The sequence below is a fragment of the Chelonia mydas genome, chromosome 3 (genome assembly GCF_015237465.2).
Source record: "Chelonia mydas isolate rCheMyd1 chromosome 3, rCheMyd1.pri.v2, whole genome shotgun sequence".
NCBI classification, from domain to species: domain Eukaryota; kingdom Metazoa; phylum Chordata; order Testudines; family Cheloniidae; genus Chelonia; species Chelonia mydas.
Window position 1 is genome coordinate 30,247,199 of NC_057851.1, and position 25,107 is coordinate 30,272,305.

Below are 25,107 nucleotides of genomic sequence, written 5' to 3' on the forward strand. Positions count from 1 at the left end.
TTTTAAAATAAAATATAGTGCAGTACCAAGTCAGAAGACTTACAGAAGACTAAGTATTTTATCAGCCAAACGTGTAATCTCATTAAAAAGTATCAAATTAGCTTGACAGGATCTGTTTTCCATAAACCCATGCTGATTTCCATTACATTATCCTCCTTTAATTCTTCATTAATCAAGTCCCATATCAGCCGCTCCATTATCTTGCCTGGGATCAATGTGAGGCTGACAGGCTTATATTTACCCAAGTCAGCCCATTTACCCTTTTTTTAAAACTGGCACAACATTAGCTTTCTTCCAGTCTTCTGGAACTTCCCAGCGTTCCAACATTACCAGTCAAGCAATCCTCTCAACCAGCTCTTTTAAAACTCTTGGAAGCAAGTTATCTGGACCCTCTGATTTAAAGATTTAAAGACCCTCTGATCTAACTTCAGTAGCTTCTGTTTAACATCCTGCAGAAGGACTAGTGGAATGAAAAGAGTTACCACCACCAAATGATGAGATGATATTTTTTCCTCAAATACAGAACAGAAACATTTATTGAACACTACTGCCCCATTATTGATGATTTTACCATTTCCATCGAACAATGGACCAATAATATTATCAGGTCTTTCTTCTTCCTACTGTATTTTAAAAATATTCACAAATAAAATATATATCTACTCTAGGCCTCATACAGACACAGATCCAAACAGTTACATCATAAAAAAAAATCCTACTCTCATTCTGAATTTTAATAATTGCCAGAAAAATATCTGACCATTTTGATAACTGTAGATCCTTTACAAATTTGACAGGTTCCAAGATATTTGGGTAAGTAAAGAACACACTGTCTGCTGCATATGGCTGAGCAAGAAAGGGGCAACCTTCCAGAAGGCAAATGAACACTGGCAAGGTAATAGGTGATTAGTGGGAAGAATGAGCAGAATTAAATCTCTATAATTAGGACTGGTCTTCTTTATAAAAAGGTCACTCAGAAAATAACTACTACTAAATAATAACAGAGACTAAGTATTGAATATTCTTCAATACTCCTTCCAGGAAAACAAAATCTTCTTGCCCTTTTGATGAATACCTCTATGAGATAATGTAAACTCGCTGCTGAACAGAAAATCTGTACACTTTTGTCTACCAGTTCTACTATTTATTATCTGTATTATCGTAGCATGTAGGGGCCCTATTCATAAACCAGGACCCTATTGTGCTAGGCACTGTACAAACACAGAACAAAGAGATGTCCCTTTCCCCTAATGGCTTAAAATCCAAGTATAAGACAAGGGACAACAGATGGTTACAGCCAGATGGTGGAGTACAAGTAAACCAGGCAGCAGAAGCAGCTGTTAGGGAAAGGAATTTTGCCAACTATAGTCAAAACACAGACAACCCAAATTCTTCGCAATGTTGCAAACTAATTTCCACAGAACACATGATAATGGAACATAGAAAACCCCAGAGTGAAAGATTGGCAATTACTATTTGTCCAAGGAGGAATGTACCTTTTTAGTGTCGGGATTATAGGAAATCTATTTGGTAAAAGAGGGAGTCACCAACTTCTGCTGTGCGCGGCCCCCGCCGCCGGCTCTGCAGCTCCCATTGGCTGTGAACCACAGCCAATGGGAGCTGCGGGAGCAGTGCCTGTGGGCACAGGCACCGTGCACCACACAGAGCCACCTGGCTGCGCCTCCTTCTGAGGGAAGCGCCGACCAGCCGGAGCCTGCACTCCAACTCCCTGACCCAGGTCAGAACCCACTCCCGCACCTTAAGTCCCTCCCAGACCCTGCATCCCCACCCCAACTCCCTGCCCCAGCCCTGAGCACCCTCTGCACCCAGAATCCCTCCCAGAGCCCACACCCCAAGCCCCCCTGCACCCCAAACCCCTACCCCAGCCCAGAGCACCCTCCTGCACTCCAAACCCCTCATCCCCAGCCCGCAGCTGGAGCCCTCACTCCCTCCCACACCCCAACCCCTGCCCCAGCCCAAAGCCCCAGCCCACACCCCGAGCCCCTCATTTCTGGCCCCAACCCAGAGCCTGCACCCTCTCTCTCACTCCAACCCCCAGCCCACTGAAAGTGAGGAAGGAGGGGGAAAGCAAGCAACTGAGGGAGGGGGGCTGGAGTGAGGGACAGGGCCTCAGAGAAGGGACGGGGCAGGGACTCGGGGAAAGGGTGGGGCAAGAGTGTTTAGTTTTGTGCAATTAGAAAGTTGGCAACCCTACCTTCAAGCCTAAAACTGAATGTTCCCCATCAACAATAGATCAGGGTTTACAAAACATATCCAACACCCACTACACCAAGGTGGCCTACAAGCCAAAGTAAAAAATATCTATGATTATCTCCATTGCCTGCCTCTCCCATCTCCACAGAAACCTCAAGACCATGCTCCACAAAGTCACATCCCTTTAAAACAGATGTGGACTTCATTTAGTTGAAATATATTGTCAATCAATTCTGTATTAAAATTCATTAAAAATTAAACTGATTGTTATGAATAGTCAAAAATATAGCATATATTCAACAATTTTTATTGTTTTTTAATAACAGTTGCTGACTTGTATTTGACAAGCTACAGGGCTGGTCAATTATTACGATGTATTTATCAAGTCAGTCATCAAATGTTCAGATTGATCAAATAATTCACCTAGCAATTTTCAAAAAGTCCTATGTACTACATTTCTCTTGCTTTTGTTATATTTTCTTTCCCTTCCTGGTTTTACTACACTCTGTTATCCATCAAAGAGCATGGGGTATATTTTCCTGAGTTACCCTCCCTGTCCGATTCCAGTATCCCCTTCTCTCTCTCCTGCGTTTTCCCCCTATACTGTGTTCTATTCTTCCTCTTAGGTACAGGCTCCCCTTTCTACTCCCAAAATCTCCCCCAGCACTTGCCCACTGACCAACTGCTTGTACAAACAGGGATAAGCAATAAGGACAATGTTCTGTAGCCCTTACTTACTCATTCAAGTAAAGCCTTGTTTATATGGTGAAATTCACAGGCATAGCTATTGGGGAATAAGCTATTCTGCAACAGCTACTCTAGAATACGTACTTCATTAGCATAAATTATTCTAAAATAAAAATGACTTTTATTTCAGAGCAGAATGTCACCCAAGGAGCTATTCTGGAATAGGTATGATGGTCAATTTCCATGTGTAAGCAATGTTTAAACCTCAGATCTGCATGTTTGAGACTCTCTCTCTATTGCCTCAGTTGCAGTCAGTATAGAGAGAGAGAGACCGTGAAGCTTCATCCCGCTCATAATAAAAAGGGATGGAGCTGATGACAGAGCTCTCTTATGCAAGGGCACTCTCCTCACAAATGTTCTCTCCCCAAGGTATAAAATTGTCTGTGTTTGTTGACCTTGTGGGCAAAATGCAAAGGCAATCTATTTTTGTGGCCCTGGTATATCTGGCAAAAAATTGTGGTGGGGGTTTAAACGTTCTACTGGTCACATTAATAGTGACTATATCACACATGGTAAGAAGGGGTAATGCTGTTGCTCTAGAAAATTTGTTTTGTAACTCCTGTTATTTACGTTTTTGAAGTTATGTCAAGGATGTACAGAGCTTTGGAGGGGCACCCTTTGGTCTAAACCAGGGGTTCCCAAACTTTGTTCGCAGCTTGTTCAGGGCAAGTCCCTGGCGGGCCGCGAGACACTTTCTTTACCTGAGCGTCCGCAGATATGGCCGCTCGCAGCTCCCAGTGGCTGCGGTTCACCGTTCCCAGCCAATGGGTGCTGCGGGAAGCGGTGGCCCGGCCCACCCTGCTTCCTGCAGCTCCCATTGGCCAGGAATGGCGAACCGCACCCACTGGGAGCTGCAAGCAGCCGTAGCTGCGGATGCTCAGGTAAAGAAAGCATCTTGCGGCCCACCAGGGGCTTACCCTGAACAAGCCGTGAACCAAGTTTGGGAAATCCTGGTCTAAACTAAAGGTCCTATTATCCTGGAATCTAAACAATTGAACAGATTTGCTTACTAAGTATTCCACTATCTGCTCCTTGCACCACCACCCTCTCCCAAAAATCCTTAGAAAATATAACTGGTCATGAGATCACAAGGATCCCAAAAAGCATTCTCCCACATAGTTTTTCATCCCAATTTCAACCCTCAGAAGTCTTATACACAGGGTTAAACTGAAGCAATATAAAAGATGAACGATTCTACATGTACAGTTTAGGACCCCACTGAGCTGCATATTTGGAAAGTTTCACATCCCTATTTCGATTATTTTCTACACACGTGAGACCACATGAAGCAACAAAACACCTGTGTAATTATTAACTTAAGTGTTGTTGCTATGTTAGTCCAAGGATATGAGTAGGGTGACCAGATGGCAAGAATAAAATATCGGAACACATGGGGGGGAGGAAATCACAGGCTCACAGCCTCCACTGGAGTCATGGAGGAGGGGGACGCACAGCCCGAGGAAGCTGCAGGTCAGGGACGCACAGCCCCAACAGCAGCCCCGGTCACAGCCCCGCCGCAAGCCGGTCGGGAGCACACTGCCCCAGCTCCAGCCCCCACTGCAAGCCGTGGGTCAGTGGGAGACACAGGGCCCCAGCTCCAGCCCTGCTGCAAGGGCACGGGGAGGGTTTAGGATGCTGACTCCAGGAGGGAGTTTTGGTGTGGGAGGGGATGTGGGCTGGCGCTTACCTCAGGCTTCTCCTCAGAAGTGGTGACATCTCCCTCTGGGTCCTAGGCGGAGGCATGGCCAGGTGGCTCTGCGCGCTGCCTCGCCTGCAAACGCCACCCCCGCAATTCATATTGGCCACGATTCCTGGCCAATGGGAGCTGCAAAGCAGGGGCTCACGGTGGAGGCAGCACGCAGAGTCCCCCTGGCCAGCCCTGTGCCTAGGACCCAGAGAGAGATGTTGCCACTTCCGAGGAGGTGCATGAAGCCGGGTAGGGAGCCTGCCAGCCTCGTGCCAACCAGACACCATCGCCTGGCAATTACACAATATCGGGACCAATGGCATCCCAATCAGAAATCGGTCGGGATGCGGGACAAAGAGTTAAATATCAGGACATCTGGTCACCCTAGATATGAGACACACAAAGTGGGTGAGATATTTGTTATTATTTTATTGTACCAACTTCTGCTGGGGAAAGAGAGAAGCTTTCCAGTCTTCGAAGGAAAGATAGCTGTACGTAGCTCAAAATCTTGTCTCTTCCCTCCAACAGAAGCTGGTCCAATAAAAGATATTACCTCACCCATCTTTTCTCTCTCATTATTAATAGAAAACATTTTATTAAATTACTGTAAATTGTAATTTTATTATTGCTTTTACTTTGCATTTATTTAACTACTTTAAAAAGATAAAGGGCAAAAGATGAGAATCGGTTTGAATACATGAAACTGCTGTTTGTTGCATTCATCTCTCTTGTGCGTGTGCACGCACACACCCACACCCAAGCATAAGTACATTATTGGCTCTTCTTAACAAATTAATCACTCAGCATACACCCTTTAGAAAACCACTTGCATCAAGAAAAGCAAATCAAGAGCCAGCGGTTTAAAGGTTACGAAGTCTTAGTCATTCCATGCAAGTCACTACACGATGCTATTGTATCCTGAATGGAAAAGTAATGCATAAACATTACTTGTTAAGCTTCCATCTTTCTCCCTTACAGAAAAAGGTGAGAAATGCAACGGATATATTTATGTAAGGTAAAATAATAAACCTTTTTGACAATTAAAACTTCTGAATATCTAAAAGAGAGACAGATAGAAAGTTGAGGCAACTCATTTCAAAGCAATTTTCCCCCCAAACATGCCAACTTATATACATTACTCAGTTGTCATACAGACAGGATACAATCCATATTTTTCTCCTTTCTTCATAACTTCACCATCAAAATTACAGCTACCTATTTCAAGATATGAGATGAGCTGATTTTAAGTATGGTTGTCATCAGCAACATAATAATTCTGGTGCATCTTACATTGTATAGTCTTCAAAAAGAGTTTATTTTTCCATGAAGCATTTATATGCCAATAAAATAAAACAATACATTTGTTACCTTATGTTTCATTAGTTACTAAATTGTGCTAACAAATGCCAGAGAATATCAACATCAAGGTATGTTCACATACACAGATATACTTAATTATTGAAGAAAATAATGTTCATAAAAACAAAATCCTTATCAAGCACAGAAAGATAGTGACTGTATGAGACTTAGGTCACTGAGGCAATAAAGAACAGTCTCAAAATATCCAAGTAAAAATCATCATCTTGTCCACTCAGATTCTTTCCAGTCATCAATACGAAGCCTTTCCTCTTCACTGGCTTTCTGTTCACTTCTGGCTGCTGGGGATCACTTTTAAAGCCTTGCACCAGTTCTATGAAACACCAACTCTCATCTTATATTTCGGCAGAGAAGTTAAGATTGGCTAACATGCTCTTGCTTTTACTTCCTAAACGTGAATCCTGTGACTGATAGCAGGGCATTCTCAGTTCAGCGCTCTCTTTTTTTCTTTTAGGATTTGGTCCCTTTAGCACCCCATCTTAGCCCAAGCCAACCAACCTATATGGAAGAACATAGGGTCCATTTATTGTTTAGGATTTCACTGACTTTTGTTTTGGGAATTATTAGTTAATATTTATTTGTCTATATAGCACCCAGGAAGTCAGTCACTTTGCAGACATTCACAGTTCTTGAAATACACTAGAGGACTCATACTCCTTTACCTAATCTTTGTATTCAAACAAACATTTTATTTTGAGTAAGAATTAATTCAGTGGTGCTTTTTAGTTACTCTCTACAAAAGACAAGCCACCAAAATGTCCTTGCTGCCATCTGCTTTGGAGTCTGCCAGAGACAGTGTTGACAGACCATACAACATTTGTGTTTATCCTGTATTGCATTGTTCTTTATTACATCTGTTGTGCTTCTTGAAGCCTGATGCAAAGCCCAATGAAGTCTACAGGAGTCTTTCCTTTGTCTTCACTGGACTTTTGACATCATTTGGGTCAAACACTGCTGTAACTGCACTGAAGTCAATTAAGTCAGTGAAGATTTTACCCTACCATGGAAGAAACTCATTCCAGGACGCATCTTTTAAAGAATGCCTGAAGTTTTTTGGGAGAAAATAAGTTGTCTATTTAAATATGATTTTATGATAAAGCTAATCGCAGTCTATGTAACAAACTTTATTTATTTCTTTGTAATTTGGAAGATATGTATGGGATTTAGACAGTAAAGCTGACTGGAGCTAATTCCTTCATCTTATTAAGTGTGGAAGAACAAAACATATGTCACTTGTGGAATAGTTAAACACCGTCTGCATTGTGAGAGAGTTAGCTGTATTCAGCTCAATGAACACCGTGAACATTTTTTACTGTAATACACTCAGTTTTTCAAAAGGGCACAGAGTGTAGGTTGTTACTTCTATTGTTTGTAGACAAAAGTTGACGTATAAACAAATGAACTACAGTTACAAACTGATTTTACATAAATCAGCTCCTGATATTTGACCATATCTACAGCTTATTTCTCATGGTTCAAATCAGCAGGACATAACATCAATATGACTAACCATATAAGTCAATCAAATCAAGCTATTCTGTGCAGCCACATGTTCCTATTGCTGTTACCATCTAACTTTCTTCCCATTCCCTCCATTTCTTTGTTAAATCCACCTTACATCTGGGCTTAAAAGCAGATAGCAAGAGATGTGTTTTTACAGCCCCCAACACAATTGGGTCTTGCACTCGACTGAGGTCTCTGGGAGCTATTTTAACAGAAGTAAGTAATAGTAATCTGCACTAAGAGACATCTTCATCATGCACATATGAAGCTACCACACTGAAGGAAGACAACAAAAAACAGAAATTCCTCCATCATTGGATTTACACTAACCATGGTATTTTTATCCTCCAGGCAAATAGGAGGCATTTCAGGAAGCGAGGAAAAGAACAAAAAAAGGAGACATTCTGCCAAACAGAACACTTCTAACAAGTATTACTTAGAGAAAAGCTGAATCATCTGTCAGAAACTAGTATAAGCAGAGGTAAAGTAATTATTTAGATTTTACCTTTCTTTTAAAAAGTACATCATCATCAGGTTAAACTGCTGGGATGGGGAGCTGGTGGTGGGTTAAGAAACCAGTGTCCCTACTTATTTTACCAGTAACAGATTAGATTTTTACAACTGAAAAAACTAAAAACCTCATTTTCCACCCAATGACGTGTTTGTTTACTTTTTCAACTTGATTCATCTTACAAAATAAAATGAATCTGTCAGTTTCACTTGCGAGGTCTCCTACTAGCTAAATTATGAATGTTTAAAAACAATTTTGGTCCAATGCTGTCAAATTTTACAACCTACTTCTATCATATACGGCAGCTACCAGACAGTATGCTATAGTTTTGATTCTATTTTCCCCGCCATCATTAGTAGGACAGTGTTCCACTTCTGAAAAATTCTGAAATGGGCTTTCAATATTAATACAAACACTTTTATATCAAATCATTAAATCCTTACATTACAGCATAGTTAATGGAAGATAAACAATGTAGTCAGTATAAATTTAAGATTAGCTCAGCTTCTGGCAAATAAGTGTTTGATATATTTTAAGATCATCCTCCTCCCTTGGCTACTACACAGGAAGAGGAATCTTGTTAATTTCACTCTGCTGATGCTTGGCCAAGCTATGACAGGTAGAAAAAGCACTGGAGCTCCCTGTGGGCAAACCCAGGAAAGTAACACCACATTAATTGCTATTTGGAACGGGGGAGTGTTTTTTAAATGAAAGCATACAGAAAATTTTTCATACATGGCCACTGATTTTGGGTGCGAAACTAGAGACTCCTTATGGCATATTCTCTCTAGGTGGGCACCCAAAAACAGAAGCAATCAAAATCAGAGGCAACCCCTGAAAATGCTGGCCTTAAATTCTTGTGGAATGAACAGCTTTAACTACAATGGAATTAACAGTTTAAGGCAACCATGCTCCCCCTGGAAAGCTTCCCACAGGCCATTACAGAACGGGCAAATGATTTTTTTAACCCCTCTAATTATTTGTTTATTCTACAGCAACTCTGAAACCAGGCTGTTCATCTGCCATCCACTTGAGGGGTAATTAATATAGACTGCTATTAGAAAATCAAATCTGTTTTTCCTGCAGTGCGACCTCAGGCAAGTCACTTCTAGCCTCTCTGTGCCTCAGTTTCCTACCAATAAAAAGGGAATAAACTACTTCCACACCTCATAGGAATGCTGTGAGGATAAATACATTATAGATTGTGTGATGCTCATATGCTGCCCATCAGTGCAGACTCTTAAGTACCTAAAACAGATATCTAAGATAGACAGAAGGCACTGAACTACTTACACATTTAATATTAAAGCAATTGAGAATATAGATGAGGGAAGCATGTTGTCCACATGATGATATAATCAAGAACAATAGTTAAACGTTACAGTGACCCAAGCAAAACAAAATGCAGCTCACAGAATATTTAACAATTTCATTGCTTCTTTGATTCTAAACCAGTCCCTTTGGCATTGCTAATATCAAGTCTACACAGAGCTCAAGGCATGGGAAAACTTCATTTTCAATTTTTATTTTTTTGTAACATACACCTACAGTACTGTGAAGGAAAAATGAATTGATAAAATATATATTTCATACATGCATTGCAAAATTCTACATTGCACGCCTTGTAGCTGACAATGTAACAGGTTCTATGTAGCATGTGCTAAGGAAATTTCCACTCCTACGCCTTTGTTCAAAAGGTAATTCTGTTTGCTTAAAATGATTAGCAAATGCATTTGTTTCCTAAATAGCCTCCCTTAAAATAATTAGAAATTTCACTAGAACTGTATTTTGTCAGAAAGTCTTCACTATAAACAGACACGAATTTATAGCACCAGAGAACAAGCCATATGAAAGTTCACTTAGCTTCAGGACTTCCTTATTTCACTCTATACCATCTGAACGTACAACAAAGCTTTCAGGAACATAAAATTGATTAGTTCAATTATAATCATGTCTCCTGCTTTGAGGTATTCAAATACACACAACACAATGCTAGACAGAATTATAGACTTCAGGTTGAAATTATATTGATAATCTGATCTTTACTCAGGGGTAAAAGAAGAGCCTATGAACACGAAGTGGTTTTATATAAAATATTGCAATTCCGCCCCTAGACAACATTGTGGCTAAAAAACAGAGTTTCAGCCTTCACTCTTAACTCCTGGCTTTAAACGTAGATGCTACAATTGATAACATAACTGTGAAAGTTTAAGTGAAAAACCGTAACAGCTAAGACGTAGATTTGTAAGATTTGGCCACATATCACAAATATTCCATGGTAAACATTTTTGTGTAACTGAAAGAATCAATAGGTATGCACAAAGACACAGAATTTGAAAAATTTCCTCAGCACCTACTCACTTGAGGAGTGAGGGCCTCTCTACACTACAAAATTAGGTTACCACATTAGGTCGACCTATAGCCACCTCAGTAATTAAATCGGCTGTTGGTCTCCACACTAACCTCCTTCAGCCGGTGGTGCACATCCTCACCAGGAGCGCTTTCACTTACTAAAGTGAGGCACTGGCAGCCACGCAGGGCTCATAGCAGAGCCCACCTGCCCCGGGACTGACATCAGAGCTGTGACCCCAGCAAGTGGCTCAATTTCACAGCAGGGAGACTACCAGAAGTGAAATGGACATTCTTGGTCAGTTTGTCACCTAAACTAAACAGTAAAAAGTCACCAGCACGAGATGGCACTCACCCAGTAGTTCTGAAGGAATTCAAATGTGAAACTGCAGAACTACTAACTGTGGTATGTAACCTACCATTTAAATCAGCTTCTGTACCAGATGACTGGAGGATAGCTAATGTGACGCCGATTTTTTAAAAAGGCTTCAGAGGTGATCCTGGCAATTACAGGCCGGTAAGCCTAACTTCAATACCGGACAAATTGGCTGAAACTATAGTAAAGAACAGAATTATCAGATACATAGATGAACAAGATTTGTTGGGGAAGAGTCAACATGCTTTTTTTTTTTTTTTTTTTTTAAAGGAAATCATGGCTCACCAATCGACTAGAATTCTTTGGGGGAGGGTGTCAACAAGCAACTGGACAAGGGGGATCCAGTGGGTATAATGTACTTAGATTTTCAGAAAGCCTTTGACAAGGTCCCTCACCAAAGGCTCTCAAGCAAAGTAGGCTGTCAAAGTAGGTAGGGATAAGAAGGAAGGTCCTCTCCGGGATCACTAACTGGTTAAAAGATAGGAAACAAAGGGTAGGAATAAAAGGTCAGTTTTCAGAAAGGAGAGAGGTAAATAGTGGTGTCCCCCAGGGGTCTGTACTGGGACCAGTCCTATTCAACATATTCATAAATGATCTGGAAAAAGGGGTAAACAGTGAGGTGGCAAAATTTGCAGATGATACAAAACTACTCAAGACAGTTAAGGCAGACTGCGAAGAGCTACAGAAGGATCTCTCAAAACTGGGTGACTGAATTTAATCTGCCATTTTGTTGGTCAATGTTGATAAATGCAAAGTAATGCACACTGGAAAACATAATCCCCACTATACATATAAAATGATGGGGTCTAAATTAGCTGTTACCACTCAATAAAGAGATCTTGGAGTCATTGTGGATAGTTCTCTGAAAACATCCACTCAATGTGCAGTGACAGCCAAAAAAGCTAATAGAATGTCGGGAATCATTAAGAAAAGGATAGATAAGAAGACAGAAAAATATCATATCGCCGCTATATAAATCCATGGTACATCCACATCTTGAACACTGCATGCAGATGTGGTCGCCCCATCTCAAAAAAGATATACTGGAATTAGAAAAGGCTCAGAAAAGGGCAACTAAAATGATCACGGCTATGGAACAGCTTCCGTATGAAGAGAGATTAATAAAACTGGGACTTTTCAGGTTGGAAAAGAGACAACTAAGAGGAGATATGATAAAGGTCTATAAAATCATGACTGGTGTGGAGAAAGTAAATAAGAGTGTTATTTACTCCTTCTCATAACACAAGAACTAGAAGTCACCAAATGAAATTATAGGCAGCAGGTTTAAAACAAACAAAAGGAAGTATTTCTTCACAAAACGCACAGTCAACCTGTGGAACTCATTGCCAGAGGATGTGGTGAAGGCCAAAACTATAACTGGGTCCAAAAAGAATGGGATAAATTCATGGAGGACAGGTCCATCAATGGCTATTAGCCAGGATGGGCAGGGATGGTGTCCCTAGCCTATTTGCCAGAAACTGGGAATGACTGATAGGGGATGGATCACTTGATGATTATCTGCTGTTCATTCCCTCTGAAGCACCTGGCATGGGCCACTGTCAGAAGACAGGATACTGGGCTAGATGGACCTTTGGTCTGACCCAGTATGGCCATTCTTATGAAAAATCAATTTCACAGCTTGTAGGCTCCCTGCTGTGAAACTGAGTCTCTAGGGCTCAAGCAGTCAGCCCCAGGGCAGGGGGAGAGCTCCTGCTGTGAGCTCCACTGCCAGGGCTGACAGCCAGGAGCCTTGCTGATGCCTCCCAGTGAGGAATTGGGGCAGGGAAAAGGAGAGCCCGAGCCCAGCCATCTCCTGATGCGGGGGAAGAGAGCCCAAGCCCCGACAACTGCCAGGCTTGGGCTTTCCTTCCTCCCCAATCCCTCACCAGGAAGCAGCAGAAGGGATCCGAGCTATCAGTCCCGGTGGCAGTGATCTGGGCTGTCAGCCAACAGGTGATGTAAGTAATGCAGTGTCCACACAGACACTGCGTCACCCCTAAATACATCAACCTAAGTACTACGCCTCTCACAGAGGAGGAGTTATTATGTCGATGTAGTTGGCAACTTACATCAGCAGGAGCACCATTCTATTGTAGACACATATATTTAGGTCAACATAAGCTGCCTTATGTCGACCTACCTCTATAGTGTAGACCAGGCCAAAGTCTACTAGTCTGGATGAAGAGGACCAGCACCACCTATTTAATTTATATTGCCACATCTCCAAGGCCACACACCTATTTAATTTATATTGCCACATCTCCACTCCTCTGCCAATAAGTTAACTTCTGTCCCCCCAAATAAATAATTTTGAAATATACACACCAGTTAAAGTCTGGCCAATTCCCTCCTCTACTTCCCACTCTGAATAAATGAAATGTAGCCTCCTCGCTGGTTCTCACTGCCCTCTCCTATACCTTGGGGATGAGGAGCTGCTATATCCCTTTTCATCTCCTTCCCCTATCACTATACTTTCTCTCTCCCTTCCCTATCTCCCTCTCCCACACACTGAGTCTCCTCACCCACTCACTTTTTCCCTCCATGTTCCACCATGGTCTCCTGGCCCCTGCACAACTCCCAAATTTTCCCTCCCTTTCCAGTACAGTTTCCTTTGCATTTTCCCTGTGCCACCTATTACCCCATACTCCCTCAGCCTCCCTTCTGCATCTGAAGTTTCACTCCTTTAAGCACTCTCCCTGAATCCTGATTCCCCTGCATGCCCCTCAATCCCTCCTGCAACTCATACTCCCCTGACCCCCTTATTCTCCTACTTCTGAGATCAGGAAGTACAATTAAAAAATAATTAATCTTAAGGACCCTTGCCACTGTCTCCTAAAAACTAATTTTTAAATCTCCAGAATTAATCTGTAATATACAAATATAATAAAAGGTGAACTCTGAGGGCAGGGCCATCTAATTTCCTCACATTTTTGTGGAAGGCCAAGCACAGTCAGCTCCCAGCAAACAGATTTAAAAAAAGAACAACAGTTCCATAAACTGGTTTATGTTCAGTCATAAAACATGAAAGCAAAGCTTGCATATGATATCAGACATTAGACATAAAACAATTACAATACAAATTATCGTGATGCAGATTATGATATCTATTACAGTGGTCTGGACACAAAATTGTATTACATTCAGCACAATGACACTAGTACTTAAGGTTGAAGGATACTTCCCATTATAAGTCCCTGTTTTCACTTACTTATAACTTTGCCAAATTTAAGCCATTTGGGCTGAAGTTTTCCATGCTTGGTGTCTGCCTCAGATTCAATTTTTGAGAAAATGTCAGCAAAAATGGGTAATTTATGTCCAAGAAAAGGTATGGGGAAAATACATTGTTTTGCCCATTTTAAGTCTGGCATTTCTTTAACTTTTGGTTCCAAAGTCAAGCACAGTGTATTTTTAATGTAATTTTTGGATGGTCATTTAATTTGGGGCCTTGCTTCACAGTGCTACATTGCTCCCATTCCAAACCTTACACTGAATGGTTTTTACTTCTCTACTGCTGTCAGATAGTATGTTGTGCTGTCCCTGCGTAGCTTACTACATGATTACCCACATTAATCATGATAATTAATGCTGCTAATGTTTCTAGCATTTGGCACTCGGAAAAGATCAAAAAAGGTGCAACATCAATGACCTCAAACGAATGGCACCCACTAATTCTGAGGCGGAATTTGGTCTCTTGTATCTATCCCTAAAAAGGGAAATGGGGAAAACTAGCAAATGAAGAACATCTAGCTGCATAGTAGGGGAAGCTGTTGTAAGTGCACCTTCACAGCACTTTTCATATTCTGTTTATCTTTTTTGTAACCCTGTCCATCTGCCACTCACATATGGCTCCATCCACACCCCATTTTTGCATCCTAGCATCTGTCCTCCTTTGGCTCCATTTCTCTATCCTTATTACCAACCTCCACATTTCCCACCAGCTCTAACTGCTCCTCTTTCTGCCCCGTCTTCCCACTAGCCCAAATCCAGATGCCACATCCACACCCTCCTCTGCCTACTTCTCCTCACCTCTGCTGACATGTGGCCCACTCGTGGCCCTCCCTCTGTCCCCACTCTCCACCTCTCACACCTGTTCCTGCCACTGCCACCACCTCCACCCCTCTCATATCACCATTCCTAACCTCATGCCCATCTTCCTCCTTCCCTGCTCCCTCCTCCCCTTCTCTTGCTGTCTCTGGAATGCCCTCTCCATCTCTAAAAGATCACAGCCATCCACGAGTCATACCTTGCTCCCTCCAGCTCTTGGCTTTCACAGAGATCTAGGTCCCTTTATCTGACACTGCTCCTATAACTGCCCCCTCTCACTTTCCTCAAACTGGATCACACTGTGGTGTGGATATTGAACTTCTCTGCTGTTCCTGAAGCTTCCAACCCCTCTCTCCCCTGTGACAGAGTGCAGGGAATGAGTACTTATTGAAAAGCCAGGAGGCAGGCAGGTGCAAGGCTCCCCACATGTGAAAGCCTCCTCCCCCAGCCCAAGGGGAAGAGCTACTGGACCCGGGAATCAAACAATTACAGGGGACAACTGAGGAATTAACGGTCAGGAGTGAGGGTCATAGGTACAAAATCAGGGATCCAGAGCAGGACACAGAACAAAGAACCCCAGACAGCACCTATTGCTTCTGAAAGGTGTCTAGGGAGCCAGCGGAAGCCACCCAGAGGAACTCTGCCCAGATACATGAGCCAAGGGAGGAACAGCAATAGGCCCCACAGTCGCAGAACATTCCCTCATTCAGCATCCTCCTCCTGGTGTTAAAGATGCTTACTTTGGCCAATGCCAAGAGGAGGCTGATGAGGTCTCATGACTTTGTGGGGTCATGGATGGGGTGTGCATAGATAAAAAGGTGTGGGGAAAAGTGCAGCCAGAGCCTTAAGAGAAGGTTCTGGAGGAACCGGAATTGAGCATGCAATCGGGTCACTTAGTGCCCCAGGAGAAGCTGATTGCGGGTAATTATATGATCAGGTTGGTGGGTTGGGTGGAATAAGAACTCAATTGGCCCCATCAGCCCAGGGCTGATAAAAGAGGCACAAGAAGGAAGTGCAGGGGGAGAAGAGAAAGGGAGGAACAGGGCTAGCTGAGTCTAGTCATACAGCGGCCTCAGAGTAGGGAGACCTCTGTTCCCCTCAGGTTCTGCTAGGAGGGCCTAAAGCTCAGTAAATATTGTAAATAGATGGGAGCTTGGAGGAATGTGGGGATATTGGTGAAGGGGAATTGAAATAAAGTTTCACTGAGAGCACACTTGGTGGAGTCTGTGCCATTTCTGCAGGGAAGAGGACAGGGCAGAGATGTTACACCCCCTCTTCCTCCTCTTCTGAACAGCACTGCTTCAAATTTGTCTCTCCTCCTCCATGTTGCTGTCATCCACTGTCCATCCAACTCCATCCCATCAGCCTCTCTCTTTGATTTCAATCTTGGCCCTCTCTTCTCACATTCTCCCACACTCATCCACAGAGACTTCCATTTCCATGCTGGTGACCCACTGGACTCCTTAACTGCACGTTTCCTCACTCTCATCTCTTCATTTCACCTGCACCCTTGGTTCAACTCTCCCACTCACTAAAAGGGCAAATCTCTTAACTTCGGTCTCCACCAAGCATTGCTCTCTCTATTTTCTCTCTATGGCAAGTTTCCCTTATCTGACAACCACTTGGTCTCTTTCAGCATCACCTATCAGCTCCCCACTCCATCCCCACTCTCATACACCGGCACTCTGCTTTTCCATGACTTCCAGTCCATCACTGTTGATGACTTCTCATGCTCACAGCTCACTCCTCTCTTAACGTGGTTGTTGATTCTCTCCATGCTTCACTCTCCTCCACCTTTGTCTCTTTTGCCCCTCTCTTCCAGTGCAAGTTTTGCCCTACCAACACTCTGCCTTGACTCATCCCCAACATCTGCTTCAGCTGCTCCTACTCTAGTGCTACGGAGTCTCTGGCGGAAGTCTTGTGACCAGGCTGCCTTCCTCTTCTACAAATTCATTCTCTCCTCCTCCAGTTCTGCCATCTTGCTAGCTAAACAACTCTACAACTCCAAATTAACTGAATCCCACACTCAAAATCCCAGTCCCCTTTCCACCACCTTTGACTCACTCCTCAAATCCGACCCACCTCCTGCTTCCATTTCTCTCTCTGCTAAGGATCTCACCAATTACTTCCAAGATAAAACTGATATATTATATGACTTTTCCCCCTCAGCTTGCCTTCCTTCTCCCCTTGCCATCCTACAACTCTCTTCTTCTCTCCTCTCACCCCCCACCACCACTTTCCCAGTGATCCCACCCCATCTCCTGATTTCTCTCTCTCTCACACACACTCTCTCATCCACTTCTTTACTCTTTTTTTTAAACCTCTCACTCCCCCACAACTTGCCTCTTCAACCACTGCTCCATCTCTAAGATCAATGAACATGCTGTCTACAATCGCTGTCTGGAGTCTCTCTCCCCCAGTTCCATCCTAGACCCTCTCCAATCCAGTTTTTGACCCTTAAACGCCACTGAAACGATTCTCACCAAGGTCTCTAATGGCCTCTTCCTAGCCAAAGGTCAGAACCAGTCCTCCATCCTTAACCTCCTTTACCTGTCAACCACCTCTGAAACAGTCAATTACTATCTTCTTCTTGTTCTTACTTGGCTTCTGTGACTCTGTCCTCTCCTAGTTCTCCCTACCTCCCTAACTGCTTCTTCAGCCATGTCCTCCAGAGGATCCTCTTAATCCCATTCAAGTTTCTGTGGCAGTTCCTCAAGGGCTCGGTCCTTGATCTCCATCTCTTCTCCCTTGACAACCTCATCTGTGGACAACCTCATGTGAAAACAGATTCAGCTACCATCTCTGTACTGAAAACTCACAGGTCTACCTCACTACTCCAGACTAGTCTCCTGTACAAATTAATATCTCAGCTTGTCTCTCTGACATCTCCCTGTAAGTGAGCTGATGGCTAAACAAGCGCAACCTAGATTAAAAACTGTATTTTAGCTTTCCCAATCCCTCCTCACTACCGCCTTTCTCAATTACTCTAGACAACACCATCAGCCTGTCTGTCACTGTAACCTGGGCATCATCTTCGACTCAAACTTCTTTTTAGGTCCTCACATCCAGGCCAAATCTTGCAGATTTTTTTGGCATAACATCTCTAAAATGTGGCCTTTCCTATCTATCTAAACAACTAAAACTCTCATCCAGGCTCTCCTCATCTTGATTCTCAATTACAAAATCCTTTTCTCCAGCCTTGACAAATGCAATCTTGCCCTGCTCACATCTATTCAGAGTGCTGCTACAAAGATCATTTTTCTAGCCCATCACTTTGACCATGTCACCCCTCTCTTCACATCCCTTGACTGGCTCTCCCTTCTCTATCAGATCAAACAGAAGCTATTTGCCTTCACTTTCAACTCTCATCCTCACCCTACCTATCATCCCTCACTTTCTTTTGAGATGTCAACTCTTGTTGACTTATTATTTCCTTGGATTCCCCCATTTGTTTGTATCTACCTGCTGTCTCCTGTCTTACTCAGACTGTAAGCTCTTTGGGGCAACAAATTACTTTTTGTTCTGTGTTTATACAGTGCATAGCACAATGGAGTCCTTGTCCATGACTAGGGCTCCCATTAATACTACCACTAACAACAACATGGTAGGAAGAGAAAGAAGAGAAAAATGAAGAGGAAGAATTAGACATCTGCTCATATTAGTTGAAAGCAAAAAAATATACTGAGTCTAGAAAAGCTAATTCTGCCATTGAGAAGTAGCAAGAGAGATAGGAAAGGGCTGAATCACGCTGCAGCATGGTTCTCTGGAAATTATACACCTCCCTACTTTTGGGGGAGTGGGGGAGACAGAGAGGGTAAGGTTGATGGTGGAGAGTTTAGTATCACTGGTGGGACAATGTCCCACTAAAACCAGTTTCATAGTGAACCTAGATGACTTATTAAGTTTAACTGCCTAAACATCCTCCACACTACAAAAGGTTTTCAGTCCATATTTAAGGGCTAAATTCTGTCCTCTGACACAGCTCCAGCTGAAGTCCTATAATTTAGCCAGAAGACTTCATACACTACTCCAGCTCATTCCTTCATGACCCCTTCTACCCCCAAAATAAACACTGCTATTTGAAGACATATTCCTGTATGTACCATGATGATTTTCCCCAGCAACATCAGATGACAATGTCAGAGGTTTATAACTCCAGAAGAGAAGCATTTAAAAATATGACGACTTTATGAAGCTATATCCAGTAATAAGGGGAGAAAATGCACAAATATGTTTTGAAAGGAATAGCATAGTGTGCGCAAATACGTTTTTATTAAAAACTAAATATAAATTAAGGTTTTAAAACTTTCCAGAATGCATCAAGAGATGCAAGTATTCTTATACTCTGGAAAATAGTAGGAAATGGCTCCTTCTCACTCAGATTATTTATACAGCTCCCAAAAGCGTGCTAGGCACTTCACAGAGATATAAAAAGACAGGTTTCTGAAGGTCCCTGCCCAAAGAGCTTACAAATTTAAACAGACATCATAAAGATACTGCATGTGTATTCAGAGCCATGTCTCTTTACTGACATCAATTTTTACTGCTTTTTACTCATTAGTCGTCCAAAGCTTCAACAGCTAAGAGAGAGCAAGCTGAATTCTATTCCTTTTTGTGCATTACTGTTATTTACTGAGTTTCAATCAATCAGTTACACCTCTCCAAACCCACTGAAGGCAGTGGGGTTGCTGTAGATCATTCACTTCAGACACTAAATTCAATTTTGGTCTCCAAAACCTTTATTATGGGGGATAATGAGGAAAAAAACATATTGTGACTGAGAGCACCCAGGGTGAGTTGCGGGGCTGGCAGTTATGGAATCGAGACACAATAATCATGGAATCTCCACAAAGCCATTTTCAGACTAGAACCAAACTTTAAGAGGAAATGGTGGAGATGAGAAAAAAAATCAATACCCACACCACTATTTAAATTTAGTTCTGAGGCTAAACTAGACGTAGGGGCTTGATACAACCAGCCTCCCCTAAAACTCATTTCTTTAATTCACATAGTCCATCAGCAATAATCCAACAAGAAATTTAAAGAAACAAAAATAAAATTAATTAAAATATTCTACACTTTATGAAATAGGACACACATATGTAGATAAATCATGGCTTGTAATTCTGCCTTTTATGTAGTGTTTACCACCCTAATTTTTCAGATTTTAAACTCCACAATCCAGGAATTTGTGTATCCATGTACACACAATTATAAGTTTTATTTTTTAAATAAAAATCCATGCAACTAACGTAACATTTGCTACATCACATTGTTCACTGCTCATGTGTTATGCTCCTTTTCTCTACCCTTAGTTTGTTCTGTCTACTTGGTTTCTATATGTTTTTTTACTATGCTCATCACACAGTGTCTGAGCATCTTCCAGTTGCGCATTAAATGACATAATTAACATCTGCCACATGTGGACTATTCTCTCATCCTCTCCCTAGGAGGAGACTTGTATGTGCAGTAGAGTATTTTGTTTTGGTAGGGTTTTGTTTGTTCGTTAGTGATATGCATGTTGCTACATGTTTATAAATTAGAGAAAGCAAGTTTGAAGAAGTACGCCTTGCACTTGGAGCACTTACTGCACGCATTTAGACTGAAAGCTTTCTGGAGCAGGGACTATCTACAGTTCTGTATGTACAGCAGCTAGCACAATGCTGCCCTGTTCTCACTTGGTCCTTAGGCACGAACATAATAAATATAATAAATAATAAAAAATTAGTATTTGGTTCTTACAGATTTCAGTACCAGCCTTTGCTATACAACTTTTTCTTAAAACCATTCACAAAACACATACATGGATTCCAGCCATCACTAAATGAGTTTATGGAATAACAATTTCTAAAATTTTTCATGACCCCATGATTAATGGCATCTCACAGAATTCACTATAGTTGATGGGTCTTTTTTATTATTATTAAAGTCACAATGTAAAAAAAAGAGAAAAATGACCTTAGCAATAGCAATGGTAAAGTCAGGCTTTTGCTACTGAATGTGCACAGCATTAAAAAGTCATTTCACATTTGTAGGCCCTGCTACGATATGGGCATCTGGAACCTATACTAGGAATAGAAAGCTTACAAATGTTAATCTTTTTTTAATCCAGATTACTGATTTTGAACATCCCCTCCCCCAAACATATGACCCTGATCTGAGCTATCAGACACTAATTTAAAACTTTTTAAAACTTACTTATTACTACATATGCAAAGATTAGAAAGTATGATATAAAGTGCCTGATCTTCAGCACTGCTGCACACTTGCAAATTGATTTCAGTGGGAGCTGCAGATGCTCAGCACCTCTCAGGACAACATCCTAAGAATGAAAAAATTGCAGGAATGGTGGAATCACTTATCTTGTACAACAATACTGACATTTTTGTCTGTTCCAAGAACAGACCTTTCCTAACTCTCTTTCTACTAGCAGTAGCAAACACTGATCAGATTCTGGTACTCAAATAACACAGTACAAATAGTCCGGAAGGGAAGTAAAAAGGGGAGCAGGGTTACAATTTAATGATTTCTGCAAACTGTCCATCATTTGTTCTGATCTACTCACTAGCAGAAGCTAGAAAACTGCTTCCACCTCACCTTCAAAAGAAACTTTTAAAGGGGAGGCTCAGTCATTAATGAAGTTTAAAATCAGATAATTAGCAGATAAGAGTAAGATGGAACCACAACTATTCTACAATCCACCAGTTTTGTAAGTGTTCAGTTAGCAAACTAGTTCTTTCGTGTCCATTGATTAGCTGAAATCCAAACACTACCCAGTCGTCTGAACAGTATTCCTTTTACCATCCCCCGTTTCAAACACTACATTCTTAAACTTTACACAGGTACATAACCAGATTTCCTAGATTTTAGTACCATACTGTATGTGTAGTTTAGTTAGCACACTTTGGTTAGTGTGCTAACACTCAGCACACACAGAGCTTTCAAATCTGTGTTAGTGAAATCAGAACACATTTGTCACATTTACTTTACCTTTTCAACCACAAGCTTCACTAAGTGTTGTTTTTCATCAAGCTGATATACTAGCTTCTATCAAATCGCTAGAAAAAAAGTGTTGTTTTCCTCTATTTGGCAACGTATAGACAGCTTTTTACCAGAGCAACATCTTTAACCTGAAAAACCAGACAGACCACCATGAATGTCAAAAAATTGAATATGAACCTAGATTTTATAGATTTAAACCTATGAATATTGTCCTTTAGTTCTTGAGACTTTTTTTAAAAGGAGTACTCCATTTAATTTTGTAAAAGCAGTACTCCATTTCATTAAATAATTTCAGGATCTCAGTAGGAACAACCTATTGCTGATGTTTTGCCAAAATTGCTAAAGAAATCAATGATAGTGAATAAGCAGAGTGACTGCCAATACAACCTCTAATGCAGACTTGTAAAATTCTATGCACCCTGGGTAAGTATTTTTGACAGACCTGTAAAATATTGGTTGTATTCATTATCGTACAGAATAGATGAGCAGATTTTTTCCTGAGCTAGTAAGTTTTCATGGCCATTTTGCCAGGCTTCAATAAAGAAGATTTGTCACATACCTGCAACCTCTAAAGATGCAAATTGAGATATAACATCCTGATTGTGTTTCTTTGAAACCAACCAGCAATGTAACATTGGTCTGACCTGAAAACAAACAGCTGATAGCCAGACTAAAAAAGACAGGAACCAAACATGTTCAAGTTTATATGTACAGCATTCTCCTGATTGTAAAGAACAGTGAAGTTTTCAAGAACGTTGTACTCATTTTTGGGGGGGTCTGAAGAGTTCATCAGAACATCAGTTCAGCCAACTACACATGCTAATGTCATGAACTTGGGGTGCCCAACACCTGAGACTGTCTTAAAAATAATGACCTTTTTAAAAATAATATGTTGGATTCTTTTTCTTGCCTTCTTATCTTTAAGGGTTCACATTTTCAGGTTTTTTCTCAACAACTGGGAAGACTAGAAACTCACTCTTTAAAAAATTTACAATTGAGATTCTCACATAATCATATAGTTCCAAGAGAAACGGCTTTTAAAGATATATAAATAAAATATCATGAGACTTGTGATAAAACCAGGAGATCTGACAACACTACTTACAGTTATTTGCTTTAGACCTAAATAATTTCAGTAACTGTTCATTTAAGTTTAGTAAATTTTAGGCAGAAAAAAAGACCTTCACATTTATAAATATTCTCTAAAAAACATTACCATTGATATTTAATTGCTGACCTTAAAATCTGCTTTAAAAGGTATAATTAAATACAGGCGTTTAAGAATAAGTTTCTGTGAAGGGAAAAATTACTTCAGGAGCAAAACAGTAATTCCTTCCATACAGATTATTTTGAATTCAAAGTCAAGGGTTTAGGGACTGGCAAAACAGGAAAATCTTGAAAAAGGCATTTAAACAACAAATGCTCTGTTTTGTTCACATATTTAAGATACTTATATAATTGATAGCTTGTGGCATTTTTTTGTGGAGAGTGACACTTCAAACCTAGCGATTCTCAAGATTTTTGTTTAAAAGTTTAATTGATTTTTTAACATAAACATACTGCAAAATAAGCAAAACCAAACAGACACACAGTACATCAACTGATGGAACAAATTACTCTACATAGCAAACAAGATTATTTTGTTTACAAGTTAGTTCAGAGAGGCTGCTACTACAATCAAAATAGGCAGAAACGCTTTATTTTGTTACACACAAGACAAGAGACAGGATGGGTTATACCAGACCTGTCCCAACTCTCCTTTGCATGGGGAGGGAAAAGACTCCCCCCTCAGTTTTTACGGTCTCCCTCAGATGAGGGAGGATTTTGCCAGAGAAATTTCAAATTTCTTTAACAAAAAACCTCGCTCCATGAGACGGACACAGATCCCCTCCCCAGGGGTGTTGCAAACCGCTGGGGATACAGCCAGAGACAGCCCGGGGGGCGGGGTGAAGAGAGGTAAAAGGCCCTGTATGGCAGGCTGAGGGGGGCACGGCTCCCCGGGCGTGGGGGGAGACAGCCACAGCCACCCTGCCAAGGAAGGGGGCTGAGCCTCTGGGGGCCGGGGAAGAGGGGGCCACAGCCCCCCCCTCCCCGCGCCGGCGCAGGGGATCGAGCCTTGGGAGCTGGGGGGAGGCAGCCACAGCGCCGCACGCCGGCGAGGGAGGCCCGGGGAGGCGGTTAAGCCCCGGGCCAGCCCGGCGCGCCCCGCTCCGAGCGGCCGAAGGGCGCTTTCCCAGGCAGTCGGAGCAGGCGGCGGCGGCGAGCGCCTGGTTCCCCGCCGCGGCGGACAGAGCGCGGCGCCAGGCCGGAGGGGGCTCCGCAGCCCCTCCCCGCCCGAGCTGCCCCCGGCTCTCACCTCCTCGATGGCCGCCACCGTGTTCCTGCACTGAGCCATCCGCGTGGTGAAGTTGGAGGCGGTGGGCGACTTGTAATCCTCATTGGTCTCGGACACGAATTCCGACACGGAGATCTGGTCCGGCATGGCGGGGCGGGGACGGGGGCGGGCGGCTCCGAGGGAGGAAAGGGGGGGGGCACCCCGCTTACATCGCTCGGCAACCGGCGGCGGCGACAGCGCCCTGCTCACACCCCACCGCCGTCTGGCGTGTGTTGTTCTCTCCTGCGTCCGCACAAGGAAATTCCCCGCAGCCGCTCCCCTCCCTCTCGGTCACCCGGGGGGGGGCTGCTGCACGCCCCTCCCCCTGGCAGCACACAGACTGGGGAGGCCACCACACACCCCTCCCCCCGGCAGCACAGACAGTGGGGAGGCCACCACACAGACCTCTCTCCCATCGTACAGGCTGGGGGAGGCCACCACACACCCCTCCTCTCCCTCGCCACCGCACAGGCTGGGGGAGAACTGCTACACACCCCTTTGTAATCACACACTGAGGGAGAACACCACAAACCCATCCCCTCCCTATCACACAGTGGGGGGAAGCCACTACACACCTGTCCTCTCCCCCACACATCACACTGGGGAAATTGCCACCCCCACCCCCCATAACACACGAGGAAAGGCCACTACACACTCCTGTCCTCCCTCATCACAGGCTAGTGGAAACCACTAAACACCCCGCCCTAGTCACTGTTGTGGGAGGCCACAACACAACTCTCCCCTCTAGCATCATCCACTGGCAGAGGCCACCATGCAACACTGCTCTTCCCCATCACACACTGGGAGGACTGGGGCCACCACACACCCATGCCTTCCTGACTATAGGCTATGGGGAGCTGCCATACATCTCTCCCACAGTATATACTGGATCATGCAATAAATTATACCTGTAAATCAGATAA

General features: G+C 42.7%; 1 protein-coding gene across 5 annotated transcripts in view; it reads right to left on the reverse strand.

The window, feature by feature from the left end:
- ASAP2 (ArfGAP with SH3 domain, ankyrin repeat and PH domain 2) overlaps nt 1–24,506 on the reverse strand; it is a 164,733-nt gene extending 140,227 nt beyond the window's left edge. For 3 of the 5 annotated variants that reach the window (XM_037894097.2, XM_037894096.2, XM_037894094.2), the window contains exon 1: nt 24,167–24,444. In XM_037894097.2, the coding sequence (XP_037750025.1) occupies nt 24,167–24,292 (126 nt within the window). In that variant the 5' untranslated portion in view covers nt 24,293–24,444. Of the gene's footprint in view, nt 1–21,798; nt 21,939–24,166 lie in introns of all 5 variants that reach the window. The other 2 variants (XM_043542275.1, XM_037894095.2) reach the window with 2 other exon arrangements.
- Nucleotides 24,507–25,107: the final 601 nt, after the last annotated feature.